At 44.9% G+C, this 15,301-nt stretch overlaps 1 protein-coding gene across 1 annotated transcript in view; it reads left to right on the forward strand.

Moving 5' to 3' along the window:
- Nucleotides 1–3,529: 3,529 nt before the first annotated feature.
- Nucleotides 3,530–15,301, forward strand: part of Znrf1 (zinc and ring finger 1) — a 98,321-nt gene continuing 86,549 nt past the window's right edge. Inside the window, exon 1 of the mRNA XM_003472093.5 lies at nucleotides 3,530–4,548. Within this exon, the coding sequence (XP_003472141.1) occupies nucleotides 4,125–4,548 (424 nt within the window). The 5' untranslated portion in view covers nucleotides 3,530–4,124. The remainder of the gene's footprint in view (nucleotides 4,549–15,301) is intronic.

The following is a 15,301-nucleotide window of genomic DNA, read 5'->3' on the forward strand; positions in this document are numbered from 1 at the left end:
AGCCCAGGGGCTGGGGATAGCTCAATGCACAGAGGCTGCTCCCAGTGGAGGTGCTAGGGACCCCCTTCAAATCCTTGGGAAGTCCTCGCATGAGATCATGAGTTTGATTTTCAGTACCAAAAAAGAAGAAAATGCCAGTAGATCTGGTATCTGGTGAGTTTAGAAGCCCAGCTGTGCTTTTACTGGCTTTTTGACCTTTCAGTGTGCATGGAGTGTCCATTATATCTAACTATCTATCTATCCATCCATTTTTAGCTGATTTCTGTTACTTTTTTTGTTGCTAAGACAAAATACTTGATACTCAAAGTGAAAGGAGGAAAGCTTTATTGTAGCTTATAGTTTGTAGAGGCTTCACTTTATAGTTGGCCGCCTCCGAGGCAGGGTGGCATGGGAGAGAGGCATTGCACAGCAGAAACAGTTCATAATAGGCAGACGGCAGCAAAGCAGCGAAGTATAAAGCAGCAGCTTCTCTCCTTTATCCTTTCGAGGCTGCCTTTTGAGTGTCACTACCTCCACCCAGGGGGTGGCACCCTTAATCCAAGCGTCACACATCCTAGATCCAGCCAGCTCTGAAAAGTCCCACCTATGAGTGCATGAGACTTTGCAGGGGGGACATCTAGATACCAGCCATAACACCTGACACAGACATTAAAATATGATACATTATCTTGGGGCTGGGGATTTAGCTCAGCGGCGTAAGCGCCTGCCTTGCAAGCAGGCAGTCGTGAGTTTGATCCCTGGTACTGGTAAAAACGGAAAAAAAGACAAAAAAAAAAAAAAAAACGGAAAGAAAAATAAAAACTCTAGCAGCCACTATCCATTCTTTCCTTCCTCCAGGCTCCAGAAACTACTAATCTTTCTGTCTCAATGGACTTGCCTACTCTGAACATTTCATGTAAGTGGAATCATACAGTGTACAGTTTTGTACGACTAGATTCTTCTGTTTAGCATGTTTTTAAGGTTCATTCATCTTGTAGCAGGTTCCAGGATTTTATTCCTTTTTATAGCTGAATAATATTGCTTTGTATTAACACACCAGACTTGGCTTATGCTTTATCAGTTGACAGACATCTACATTGTTTCCAGACTTTGACTATTTCAAACAGATTATGAGGGGTTTTTTTGATGTAGGTTGTCATTTTTCTTGGAAATATACATACAGGTGGAATTGTTAGTTCATATTGTTTTCTTTTCTTTTTCTTTTTATCAGTATGGGGGATTGAACTCACAATCACACACTTGCAAGGCAGGCACTTATGCCACTGAGCTAAATCCCAAGCCCCTTTTTTTGTCTTTTTTGAGACAGAGTCTCACTATACAGTTCAGGTTGGCCTGGAGCTTACTTTGTAGCCCAGGCTGGTCTTGAACTCACAACGATCCTCCCATCTCAGCCTCCCGAGTGCCGGGATTACAGGCAAGAGCCACCACGCCCGGCTGTTAGTTCATATTGTTAACTCAATCTTTTTTCAGGAACTGTTAGGCTGTTTTCCAAAGCTGCCTCACCGTTTTACATTCCCACCTGCAAGGTATGAGAGTACTAATTTTTCCACTTCTCACCAATATTTGTTATTATCCTTCTCTTTGATTGCAGCCAACCAAGTGGATCTGAAATGGTTTTCTGATATCCTAGAACAGGGACTCCATTTATCTTTCTATTCTGTATCTCAGAATCTAGGACGGTGTCTGACACTTAACTAGATTATAATTATTTTGTTGATTAAAAAAGTGTTGAATGAACAAGTAAAGCAAAGCTAGTTGGATAAGTTGTCCTTGTGTGCTTATCTCTCCTAAGGTATCTATCCATTAAGGAATCTGGTAATCTGCACAGTACTTAACCACTCCTGGTAACACAGTCTTTTCTAGTTTTTCTTTAGATCACTCATTTGGATTTTAGATGTGCATTCAGGCCTTCATAGATACTTTCAGGCATTCATAGATAGTTTCTTAGATATTGGCCCATGTTTCTTCCTACCTTGATTTCTCTTTTCTTCTCTTTTTTCTTTTTTTTTGAGACAGGTTCCAGCTGTATTGTTCAGACTGGCCTTCAACTCACTATGGAGCCCAGGCTGGCCTCGAACACATGGCAATCTGTCTGCCTCAGCCTCCTCAGTGCTGGAATTATGGGCCTGTGCCACCTCTCCTGGATGCTACTTTGATTTCTTATACAAAACTCTCAACTTCCTTGTGGAAGGCTTTTTGCTCGCTCCTGAGCACTCCAAGCTTACAAATAACTGCCCTCTTGTTTCACTGGAACAATCAATATCTGTGACATGCCAGCCGTTCTCCTTTTGGTTTGCTTTTAATATTTCTTCTCCTAATTATTTGAGCACACTTAAGAGAGAGAAAGTCAGGCCTGGGAGTGAGTGAAGGCACTTAGCACTTGAAAACTACATGAATGTACGAAAGAATCAAGGTGACTGTGTGAGAAAGACAAGGGTTAAAGTGAGGAGAAATTCTTGTTGCAAAATGCAGTTTCACTCAAAAATATTTAGTGCTCATAGTGTCCTTGCATTTTGGTGTATATCGAAATATACAGTAAATAAAACAAAAGGTATACCTTGGATGAGAAATTTCTAAAGTCAGTTCTGGCTGCAGTATTCTGTTTCTATGCTTTTAGCTTAGGAGTTGACCCATTTCTCTCTCTCTCTCTCTCTCTCTCTCTCTCTCTCTCTCTCTCTTTCCTCTTTTTGGTCATTTTTTATTTTATTTTTTTTAACTTTTTTTTTATCGGCACCGGGGTTGGAACTCACAACTGCCTGCTTGTAACACAGGTACTTATGCCGCTGAGCTAAATCCCCAGCCCCTTTTTTGGTCATTTTGTGACAGGGTCTCGCTATGCAGTTCAAACTGGTCTTGAACTAACTCACTGTGTAGCTCAGGCTGGTCTTGAACTTGCAACGATCCTCCAGCCTCAGCTTCCCAGGTGGCTGGGATTACAGCCCGGCTCTCGACCTGTTTTCTTAAAATCCCAAATAGGAAGTTCTGATCAAATGTCAGCAAAGCTCCGGTTCACGAACTGCCCTACTGTACTGTTTTGCTTCCAAACACTCACTGCCTCCCCACTAAATGCTGTTTTCTGATTGGGGGCGGGGAGGCTCTGGGATGGGGAACTGGAAGAATGGACGGCACGTCCAGCAGAGGGTGCTATAGAGGCAAATTTGTGCCAGGAGGGGAGCTCGACCAGCGACCCTCAGAGCCAGGTGGTGATTTTTTCTTCTCACGTTTTCTTCCCACGTTTTGAACCATCGCCGCCTCTCTCCCCTATGTGGCGCCCCTTGAATAATTAGCCACTTTTTCTTCTGGCTTTAAGACGTCTCTCTCTTATAGCTCAGGCTTCCCAGACCACAGGCCAGACGAGGGCGGGCGGGGACCGGTCGGGCGTCACCGTCCAGGAGGCACCCTGGGGCGCCGAAGGGGTTAACCCGGCGGGGGGGAGGGGAGGGGAGCGAAGGGGGAGGGGGCGCGAGCCGCGCCTGCGCTCTGCCGCCCTCCATTGTCTCCACGGCGGCGAGGAGCGCCGGCGAGCGCTGCCCGGGACCGAGCGGGGCGGCGCGGCTGGCCGGGCCGGCGGTGGCTGGAGCGAGATCGCGACGCGACGCGACGCGACCGCCGCTTCCGGAGCTCCGCCTGTCCGTCCAGCGCAGCAGCCCGCCCGAGGCCTGGCGGGGTCCGGGCCGTCGTCGAGGGTCGCGGCGTCCTGAGGCGGGGAACGCGCCCGGCGCCCCCAGCTCCGCCGGCTCCCGTGGGGCGGGCGGCCTCCTCGGCGCCTCCCCGCGCCCGCCCGCCGGCTCCCTCCCTCCGTCCCTGCGGCTCCCCCGGCTTTCGGGCCCCGGGGGCGGCCTGTGGCGCGCGGCGCCCGCGCCGGACTGCGCCTCTTTGGACCTTGAGGGGAAACATGCGTTTGGCTTGGATCGTTTTAAATTCTTAGTTTGGGGTCCCCGCCCGCCTGGCTCTTTCGCCCCGCGGGTTTTCTGTATTTTTTCCCCCCTTTATTTCCTTTTCTTCCTCTCGGTCTCCTTTTTGACTCCCTCCCCCTTTATGCTAGCCCAGCTCTCCCCCGACTGCTGAGAAGTGGGGGAGGGTCTCGGCCTCCAGGTTCCTGCCCCATCGGGGCCCGGGCGAGCATGGGTGGCAAGCAGAGCACGGCGACCCGCTCCCGAGGCCCCTTCCCGGGGGTCTCCACCGATGACAGCGCCGTGCCCCCGCCGGGAGGGGCGCCCCACTTTGGGCACTACCGGACGGGCAGCGGGGCCATGGGGCTGCGTAGTCGCTCAGTCAGCTCGGTGGCGGGCATGGGCATGGACCCCAGCACGGCCGGCGGAGTGCCCTTTGGCCTCTACACCCCTGCCTCCCGGGGGACTGGCGACTCCGAAAGGGCGCCTGGCGGCGGAGGGTCTGCGTCCGACTCCACCTATGCCCACGGTAATGGTTACCAAGAGACGGGCGGCGGTCACCATAGAGACGGGATGCTGTACCTGGGCTCCCGAGCCTCGCTGGCGGATGCTCTACCTCTGCACATCGCACCCAGGTGGTTCAGCTCGCACAGTGGTGAGTCTACGGGTGGCGGAGACCTCGGAGGGTGGGGTGCAAGGGAGGGCACGCCAGGGCGCCTCAGGCCTCACGTGTGCTGAGGTTTGGGTCTGGAGCACACTCTTGTCTGCCTGTCCTTGGGTTCCCGATGCCAGAGGATGAATGGGATACCTCGTGTCTAGAAAAGAGGCTTTTCTCGAGGCTGCGGAGCCCGGCGTTTTGGGACTCCAAGGGTGTGCTCACTTGTGGATGGCAGATTCCGTAAAGCCTGCCCACTGGAGTCTCATTTATGGGCATCATTATCCTAAGAGAGGAGCTCTCATCTTCCTTACAGCGAGTCTTGTCACCGAAACGATGTGTCAACCTCACTTTTATGGGGCGGTGGGATTCAATTTGACCAGAAAGTGTCTCCCAAATAGCGTGAAAAGAAATAAAATTGGGGACGACTAGTGCTTGGGTGAAGGCTGTCTTGCTGGGAGAAGGGAGATGCCCAGTTTTGTCACCCTGCTGGAGATCTATTTGAATTGTTTAAAGTGGAGCAGGCAGCTGGCATAGACAGGTGTGGCCTGCTGTATAGAAGGCCTCCAGCTCTGGCTTTGCAGGACTTGGGTTTTGATCATGCAGAAGGCTTGGTTCAAGGACTCTCACATCCCACCATCTTTTTCTTCTGCTTTGTGCTAAGGGCTCTGCTCTTCTTGTGAATCTGCATCTTTTCCTAACCGAGAACCCAGCAAGGTGGGCTTGTTGGCACAGGACCGGGGAAGAGAAAGATTGAAAGAATCTGGATGAATTCATTTTGTAAACTTTGGTGACAGGCCAGCTAAAGGCTGAAGGGGAATTTCCCATGCTCTAGTGGGCAGGAAAGGCCTGGCAGGTGGTTTGAAGGAAAACAGGTCTGTCTGGCTATCCTGAGAAGGCAGGTCAGGCTTCTAAAAAACTGGCCAAAAGCGGGTGTGGGGCTGCTCTTTGCTAATTGGTAAGCTGAGTGAAAAAAGTACATACTCAGACTCTTTTGGGTGAGTTGGGAAATGTTAGGTATTGTATAGGAGAAATAATTTTTCCTGTCCTTAGGGTATTTTATGGGGAATTGCTGTTCTCTGAAAATAGCATAGGCTTTTTGTATTTCTCTGTTTTTTCCTGCAAAGTTTCCCTTTCTTTTTTGTTCTATAAACTTTAATTTGTGAAATAATTGGGGGGGGCATGATGACAAATTTAGTGTAGGACCTGAAAGTAGCTTTTGAATCATTATTAAAATGGCATTGAGGCCCAGAACAGTCCTCTAAATATGTTTGGAGTTTCTGTGATCTTTATAGCACTGTCCTGAAGAAGAGACACAGATTTGCCATTGGCACTTTCAGGCGTCTGATTAGCTTTAGGCGTCTTGAAATTAATCCTGCTAATGTAGTTCAGGCCAGAAAGTGTCAGCTGTTTTTGTGAAATGATTATGGTTTTTAAAAGAACTGTCATTAGTATCTGATTTTAAACTGAAAAGCACTGGAAAACATCTAAAATCATGGAATTTTGTGTGTAGCAAAACAAATGTAATAAAGATTTTCATGGAAGGGGATTCTCTTTTTGCTAAAATTTCTCAAGTCTGCCTCCTACTAGAAACTTCTTTATCTTTATCCCTCTACTAGGTTCCATGCTAGAGTTTTGAGCCTACAAAAGAGTTCCGAAATTGCATGCTCCTCATGTGCAAAAACTTAACCCACTAGCCATGAGGATACGGAAAAAGTTGGAGCTTGTCTGTCTTTTATGGAGGAGTGTCTAAAGTGTGTATATGTAAGGCTGCTTTTAATATTCTGGTAATAACATTCTGTATTGTATACGAGCATCGTGTCTTTTTCCAAAGCATTAAGCATACACTTGGCTCAACTCACCATATACCAGTAACATCTTGCAGTTAACCCCAAAATGTCTACAAATTCTCAAATTCCCTTTGTGGTGAGGTACCACTCTGATTGAGAAGCACTACTTTAGAGATGCATCCCCCGGCTCCCCCAAGTAATTAGCTTTTCCTCTGCAGTTCATTTGAGATGAGCCCTCATCTGCAGCTGTGGTTCTGTCTCACTCCATCAGCAGACCCTGGGATTTTCTGGGACATCCCCTTCTTTTGTTCATTGCTGTAAGAAAAGAAGTTCGTATCTACTTTAGAGCCTTTGACTCAGGTTTGAGCAGCTCTTGTAACCTTGGTAATATTCCAAGGGTAGGGATTTTAATGCATAATTGATAAGATACTTGGAAGTTGATGTGGTACTGTTGCTTGTGTTTTCAAGGTGTTTTGGGGACTCTTCATGGCACAGAAAGCAGTTGTTACTGAAATATGTGTAAACAGCAGGCTCAAGTTGCTTCCCAAAGTAGAATAAGGAAGGGTCCCAGTCTCAAATCCTGAATAACTGTGACCTTGGGCAAGATACACAGAAGCACTCTCTAGCCTCATGTTTGCTATTTTAAAAATAGACGTGGTAATTCTCAGCAGTGGCAGTCCACAAGGGTCCCTAGGGTTGGTCCCCAAGTCCTGTGAGATGATGCACTGCGGCCACATTTGTTTTCTGAGTTCCTGTGCTTCCCTGTGCTCTGACCCTGCACATCCTGTTCCCCATGGTGGGAATGCTTTTCCTTCCATTCTTCACACGGATGGCTTCTTTGGATCCTTTAGGCTTAAATGAAAATTTCCCTCGGAGATCAGTTTTTAAACACTGGCCCATCCTTAAAAACTGGTCTATCCTAGTGGTATGGTGGTGCAAGTTGTAACCCCAGCTACTTGGGAGTCTGAGTCAGGAAGATTGGTAGTTCAAGGTTAGCCAGAGTAGTTTAGTGAGACCCTGTCTCAAAATAAAAAGGGCTGAGGATGTAGCTCAGTGATAGTGTCCTAGGTTTAATTTTCTTTTTTCTTTTTCTTTTTTTTAAAAATCAGTACCAAGTATTGAACTCACGACCACCTGCTTACAAGGCAGGCGCTTATGCTGCTGAGCTAAATCCCTAGCCCCATAGGTTTAATTTTCAATACTGCAAACAATATCGCTAATAACAAAACCATTGGTGTAGCAGTCAGTACTGGAAAGAATCTTAGGAAAGGCCATTTTGTTGTTGTTGTTTTCTTGGTGTGTTAACAACTTCAACTTTTTTTATTTTTAATTTTTTTACTGGTACCGGGGATGGAACTCCCGACCATGTGCTTGAAAGGCAGGTGTTTATGCCACTGAGCTAAATCCCCAGCCCCAATCGTTTTTATTTTGAGATAGGGTCTCACTGAGTTGCCCAGACTGACCTTGAACTCGAGTTTCTCTGGCATCAGCCTTTTGTATGCCTGGAATTATTGGCATGGACCAGCACACCCAGTGTGCTTTAGTTTAGTTTAGTTTTTTTTTTTTTTTTTTTCTTCAGTCTTTTGAGACAGGGTCTTGCTGTGCAGTTTAGGTTGGTCTTGAGCTCACTTTGTAGCCCAGGCTGATCTCGACCTTGCAGCAATTCTCCTACCTCAGCCTCCTGAGTGCTAGGATTACAGGCATGTACCACCACACTGGCTAATAGTTTTTAACATACTTGGTAAGTGTTTTACTTATCAGTTTCCTTTTTTTGCTTACATTTTGACTACATTCTAAGCTCCATGAGCAGGATTGTCTTTTCATCCCTGCTGTAACTCTTCCACTATGCCTTGCTACCTAGTACAGGCATTTCCCAGTGTGAATTTGAGTGGTTTATGTCCATCATCTCATCATCTTTAGTAAGCTATTATTTCCTTTTCTGTGAGGAAGCGAGTTTAGGGGGAGACTAAGGAATCCACTTAAGATCAGACAGCTAGTAAGTTTTAGGTAGCAGAAGTGGGACTGGAGATGCGGGTTTGTAATCCCAGTACTTGGGAGGCAGAGGCAGGAGGACTACCATGAGCTCCAGGCCTGCCTGGGCTACATAGTGAGTTCAGGGCCAACCTGAATTGTATAGCACTACTTACCGATGTAGCTCCCGAGTGGAAAGATGCTGGTGCTGTCTGATGTCACCTGTGTGGTGGTCTGTGGATCACGGTGACTTCACAGAGGAGAGCTGCCTTCCTAAGCAGCTAGGGTACCCTCTTGTTACTGTGCAAGTGCCACTTCTGTTATAAGGCGACATTGGCAGCACCTTCTGGTTGGCTGCTCTTCTGGAGGGCTGGACATTCTTTTGTTGTTGTCCTGTACGTCTCAGAATGGGGGTGTCCAGATGTGGGGTGAAAACATGGAAGATCCATCATGTTGGAATGGTTGCTTTCTGGGTCCTACTATAAAATGGCTGTTCACTGATGGTTTCACTGTGGTTTTTAGTCTTGTGTGTGTGTGTGTGTGTGTGTGTGTGTGTGTGTACATGTCCACATTCAGAAATGCCAAGCTGTTCACTGTTGTCACCAAGCCATCACTCAAATCTGAGCAGAGGTAACTTTTGATAAGTCTCTGAACATGCTAGCAGGATGTCTTCCAGGTTCTATTTGGCTGCCACAATAGGGTTCTCAAGTGATTTAATTTTCTCTATTCTTAACTAATGAGAGAGTTGCCAGCTCTGTTGAAATGGATCAGAAAGCCTCTTTGTCTGCCACTGTAGGTGTGCGAGAGGTAATGGGCCTTTATATGGTTTCCACAGAAGGAAAAGCATTCTGTGGTTTCCAAAAAGCATGGTGTGGACCCTATACTGCAAAAGTTCTAAATGAGGACTTCTGTGTGTGTGTGTGTGTGTATGCATACACGCATGTGTGGGTGTTGTATTTTATTTTCTTAGACAGGGTCTCACTATGTAGGACAGGCTGGCCTTGAGTTTGTAATCCTCCTGCTAGAGTGTGTGGATTACAGGTATTTGCCACCATGCCCAGCTAAGACTTTTTTTTCTTTTTTCTTTTTTTTTTTTCCCAGCTAAGACTTTTAAGGCAGAATTTTTAATTTTCTATTACCAAGAGGGTTTACTTTACCTTGAAGTATAAGTAATTTCTTGAGGTTTGCAGTTAGCTATTCCTTATGAGGCTTGAAAGGCACTGCAAGCAGCAATGGTTCAGATCTTAAGTGTTTGTTTTATGGAATGTGTACATGCAGAGACTGACTCCAAATGTGTCACAGGGAACACTCTAGGCCAGGTCACTCTTACCAAAGAAAGAGAGCTCTAGTTCCTTTTGAGAGAAAGAGTATGTTTTGTATTTTTACAAGTGTGATATTCAACCCAAGCTTATTTGGCACCAAAATTTTAATGCAGTTAGTTACAGAACTAAACCTCACTTGTGCCAGTGGCAAAATTGGAAAAAACTTTCTAGAGCACATGTAGTGGCCTAAATGGGACATTGGTCTTGCTCCTGCTAACCTTTTAGAAGGGGTGTTTAAAAAAATAAAAAAGAAAGGGTGTTTTGAGCCTGGGGATATAGCTCAGTGGCGCAAGTGCCTGCCTGGCAAGTGCAAGGTCCTGAGTTAGAATCTCAGTACAAAAAGGGCGGGGGGCGTTTTTAACAATAGTATGTTACTATTCAACTTAGCCCAAAACCTAAAGCCAACAGTCTTTTAGAATGATTGATACGTATACATTTCTGTTTCTTTTCCAAGTTTTGCCATGGCCCAGTCTGTGTCAGGTGGTTTTGTAGCACTGTGGATATAGACTTGACAAGAGGGACTCACAGAGATTTGGCACCTTTCACTTCAAATTTTAATTGCTCATTAAGACACAGGTTATCTTTGGATCCAATAGACTGGTTTTTGTTTTTGTACCATTTAAATAAGGGGTGAGTGGTGGCCCAAAGATTGACCTTCAAGTATAGAGCAAATAAAGAACCAAGTTTAACTTTAAGGAGGCAGCTGAGAGGAGTTTCTGGGCTGATAAGACTGTTTACCCTGAGCTCTGTCTGGTTTTGCTAGTCTAGGATTACCACCTTCATCTGTTGGGAGGCAAGAGAGAGGGAGAATTCACAGGATCCTATGAACTCTAAAGTTAGGGGAGGCATGATAAGAATTTATAGTGTTCTTGGATGTGCAACAAGAGGCAGGTTCAAATGAGCTTTCTTGATTTCTGTGAATGATTCCAAAGCATCCTTAAATTTTACTGTGCTCCATGTTCTCTGGGGAGTTCTCAGTAACAGTGAATGATTCCCAGCATTCAGTAGAGCTGAGGACAGACCCCAGAATCTGAATTTGAAACAAAAGATTCTGAAAGTATGGTCAGAAGAGTGTCAGTCTCAAAAACTCAGCTTTTCTGGGATTTAGTTTTTCTCTTTCAAAATGGAGAAAGAGCTCTGAATGCTGTTTTTGGTATTTTCATTAGTGCTGTTTTCAGTGTTACTAAACTAGTGATGTATTTCCTGGGCAGGATCCATACAAACCTTTTTCTCTGCGGCGTCCAGGGGGTAGGTTCAGCCAGCAAGCACATTCTTAATTATTTAGTGGCTTTCTTTTACGTGGAACTAAACATTTTTCAGCGACCTTAGAGGTATAATCCAATCTGCCTTGGCCCTGAGCGTTGAAGTTGCTTTGAACAGAAGGTACTGTGATTGTGGCACTGTCCCCTTCCCTTCTGTGCTTGTCTTCCTTCTTGATTTTTCTTCTAAGGCCCAGCTGCCTTTGGCTGCCTGTGCTTTTGAAGGACTGACTGAATTTTGTCCCCTTTCATGCTGGCCTTTCCAGGCAGCTAGATAACTAACTCAGGATGAATCAGAACAAAGTAGACGGAATTCCTATTTTCCTTTTCTCTCTGCTTGTGTAGAGACCTGTGGAGCTAAGACATTGGTTTATTCAGTTGCTATTTACTGAGGGCCTGTAGTATGCCAGGATCTATTGTAGGTGTTGGGAGTATATATATTTATTGTAAAAATGATTGACATTGCTGTTCTTCCCAAAAATCTTTGCTTTCTCCTTAAGAGTCTGTATATTACAGCTGGTAGACAGTGATGGTGAATCTTGTAGAACTTTCAGTAATACTGAACAGTTGGCTGTGGCATGCATGCCATAGGTTCAACACCACTGTTGTATCTTTATGAGTTTTTCTGTCCTGCCCTGTCCCCCCCGCCCCTCCCTGCCCAGTCTTTATTGAGACAGGGTTTCACTATGCAGTTCAGGCTGGCCTTGAGCTCCCAATGATCCTCCTGCTTCAGCCTCCCAAGTACTGGGATTGCAGACTTGTCCTGCCACGTCCGGCTTCTTTTTCTGTTGAATGCACAAATTCAGGTGTTTGTCATGAGGCTGCTATGTGGTGTGTTTCTTCTCTACCCTTCAGTCACACTTTGTTTTTTCCTTAAACTCTATTTCTGGGCTGGGGCAAGTGGCCTTTTTTTTTTTTTTTTTTTTTTTTGTTATTCCAATCGAGTACCTACTAAGAAATTTCTCATATGCCAGCATAAAAAATCCTTTTGAGATTGGGCCTGGTGGTACACACCTGTAATCCCCACACTCAGGAGGTGGAAGCAGGAAGATTGCTGTGAGTTTTGAGACCAACCTAGGCTACATAAGTAAGTTGAAGGCCAGCCTAAACTGCGTAGTGAAACCCTGTCTCAAAAAGACATAGAGAGAGCGAAGAGAAAAGGATCCTCTGTCTTCTCAATCACAGTATCAAAAGATCTGTTTTTCAAACTCTTGGTGTTCATCCTTTGACTTTAGTATCTCTGTCATCCCTAGAGCCACTTTTCTTTCTGGTCATTGAACACCGTTTTCTAGAAGCATGATTCACCACTTTTTAAAATCGGTCTTTGTAAAATTTATCCCAGGCTTCAAAGTACCCATAGGGAAATTTCCTCTTTGATGTTTTTAACTGTAGGTCTCTGAGCTCTACAACACTGGCATTTCCGAATGGGGAGTAGAGGCATTGTTTGTTTTGTGAGGCAGGATCTTGCTCTGTAGTTCAGGCTAGCCTTGAACCTGCTATGTAGCCCAAACTGGTTTTGAATTCACAGCAGTCCTTCTGCCTCAGCCTCCTGAGTGCTGGGATCACAGGCATGCGCCACCTCACCTGATCCCATTTGTTTTTTAGTGTGGTAAAATACATGTACTATCTCCTCCCTGTTTTATTTTTTTACTTCTTAAATTGGTTATACAGAGTAGTAGGTTTCATGTGGGCTGTTTTTACATATACATAACATGCTTTGGGCATTTTTTCCTCTCATCATCCCTCTTACCCTGCCTTCCCCCTAGTTTCATGTTGGAGGATTTTAATGTTTACGTTTGCTCATATCTATTTCCCCTATGACCACCCCCTATATCCCCTTCCCTTTTCCCTTATCTAATGGTCTCCTGCTTGTCCTCTTGTTTAGATTATACTTTTTGTGGGGATCATGTAATGTTTGTCATACTCCATTCTGTATATGTACCCTATTATCTTTATCCATATGGTTTCATGTCCTGTGTGCCACAGTAAAGATGAGTATTCAGGGGTATATACTGTATATACTTACGTATATACTGATTTTAACTGCTTTGTATACCGGCGAGTGGTATAGCTATGTCAAATGGTAGATTTCGTATTAGTTTTTTTGAGGCACTGCCATACTGGTTTCTATAGTGGCTATACTAATGTGCATTTCTGCCATCACTCACGCCTCCCCCATCCTTACCAGTATTTATTGTTTTTGTATTCTTCATCAGAGCCATTCTGACTAGGATGAGATGGAATCTCAGTGTAGTTTTGATTTGCATTTCCTTAGTGATTAAAGATGTTGAGTATTTTGTCATGTCCTTGTTGACCATTGGTTCTTCTTTTGAGAAGTATCTGTTCAATTCATTTGCCCCCTTTTTTTGTTTTTTGAGACAAGGTTTGCTAAATTGCCTGGGTTGGCCTGGAATTTGTAATCCTCCTGCTTCAGCCTCCCAAGGGCTGGGGTCATAGATGTGTGCTGTCACACTCAATTCTGTCCTCACCATTTTGAAATGTACAATTAAAGCTGAGCATGATGGTACCTTCCAAAAAGTTTAATTAATGCTGAGTGTGGTGCTACATTCCTACAATCTCAGGTACTTGGGAGACCAAGGCAGGATCACAAGTTTGAGGCCACATTGGGTAGTTTTGCAAAAGGCTGTCTCAAAATAAAATATAAAAGGAGCTGGAAATGTAGCTCAGTGGTAGAGCACTTGCTTTTGTATGCATAAGGCTCTGAGTTCAATTCCAGGTACTTCAAAAACAAAACAAAACTATGATTAAGTCATTATTCACTAAAAGCTGTTCTGAAAATATTGTTTTTCTGTACTGTATTATTTAGTATCAGTCTGTTAAGTCAGAGTTGTTTTGTTACCATGTGGGAAAAACTGAAATCTGGAGTTACTCAAATATCTGGGACAGAGCTAGAAGAATTTACTATCTCATATCCCAGCTGGAATGGTCATTTTGCCACATTTCTCTGCTCTTTGGAGATCTTTTTTGTTTACTTCCATCTCAACCTTTTTTCCTGCTGACAAAGGTAACTGTCCTTAAAGAGAGCTGTTAGGATTGTTTTATCCTGATGCCTAAGGATTCTGGGAATCCTAACAAGGATTTGAAAGAGCCCTTGGGATCCTGAACAAATTAACTTTCTATAATAATTGCTTTATACCACTTAGATAATTTATGTATCTAAGGTATAAAACCTTCTAAGCTAGCTTTTCAAAAAAACTTTTTTTTTTTTTTGGACATGAGACTAGAACCTAGGGTCTTACTCTCCTATGAAGTGGTTGATACTTGGCATGCTAGCCAAATGCTCTACCACTGAGCTCTATCACCAGCCCTTTTTAAACATTTTTATGTTGGACAGGGTCTTGCTAAGTTGCCCAGACTAGTCTTGAACTTGAGATCCTCTGACCCTCCTCCTTCAGTGTCCTGAGAAGCTGAGAGTTACAGGTATGTGCTGTGTCCAACTTCAAAAAACTTGAACACTGTTTACTACTACAGTATAACAAGCACCCCAATACCTGTGTGTACTGTAGATTATAGATTATCAGATTTCTTTAGCTGTGGTCAGGTGAAACATTCATACCACTGAAGCCAGTTACCTTGGAGAGCTGTAGGAGAGTCTTGAGACCTGCAGTGAGGCTGACTTGCAAGCTATCTGTCTTCTGTTTTAATAGCTGACGAGCCCAGTCATGTTGGCCGTGTTAGTCCATTTCCTAATTCCTCTCTCAGAGGCCAAATGCAACACAGAAAGTTAAGTGAATCTAAACGTTTCCATTGTTTTGAGGTATAGGACTTTCCTATTGAAGTGGCAGACCTTTGAGAAATACTATTGTGAGCTGTTCTATTTTGCTGCAGTTTGGAAAACCTTTGGATTTCTCTACTGAAATTTGTTTGGAAAAAAAAATCTTTTAATGAAACAGTGTGAGTCACAAAGCAGCCACCCCTTCTCATAAATAGCACTTCTCAGTAGGGGAATTTTTTTGGTAGCTGTTGCGGGAGGGACTTGAGTAGGCTGGGGATGATACATCCCTCGGTGGAGCATTACCAGAGGCTGCCGAGTCAGAAGCCTGGTGCATTCTGTGCCGACCCCAGTCCTGAATTCGAAGTGCAGGATGGTGGAACGAAGTAGAGAAGCTCATCTCAGTGAATGGCTGCGGGAGTGTGAACCATGAGATCATGAGATTGGAGCGTCAACATTCAAAATGTTTTAATGTTGCAGTATAAATAGATCAAGAACTGGAGCAGAGGGTCAGGAGGCCAGAAGCCATTTACAGGCAGAACATCAGCTTTCGGGGTTGTGGGATAGTTTAAAGGTCATGAGCAGTTTCTTCCCCTCACTGTCTGTGCCTCCTTTTCCCATATGGTGAAGGGGCAGCATGCACTTGGCACTGACTGTGACCCTAACTTTACGGAGTGA

The sequence above is a fragment of the Cavia porcellus genome, unplaced genomic scaffold (assembly GCF_034190915.1).
Source record: "Cavia porcellus strain 051 isolate PalLab524CR breed Dunkin Hartley unplaced genomic scaffold, mCavPor4.1 scaffold_4, whole genome shotgun sequence".
NCBI lineage: Eukaryota > Metazoa > Chordata > Mammalia > Rodentia > Caviidae > Cavia > Cavia porcellus.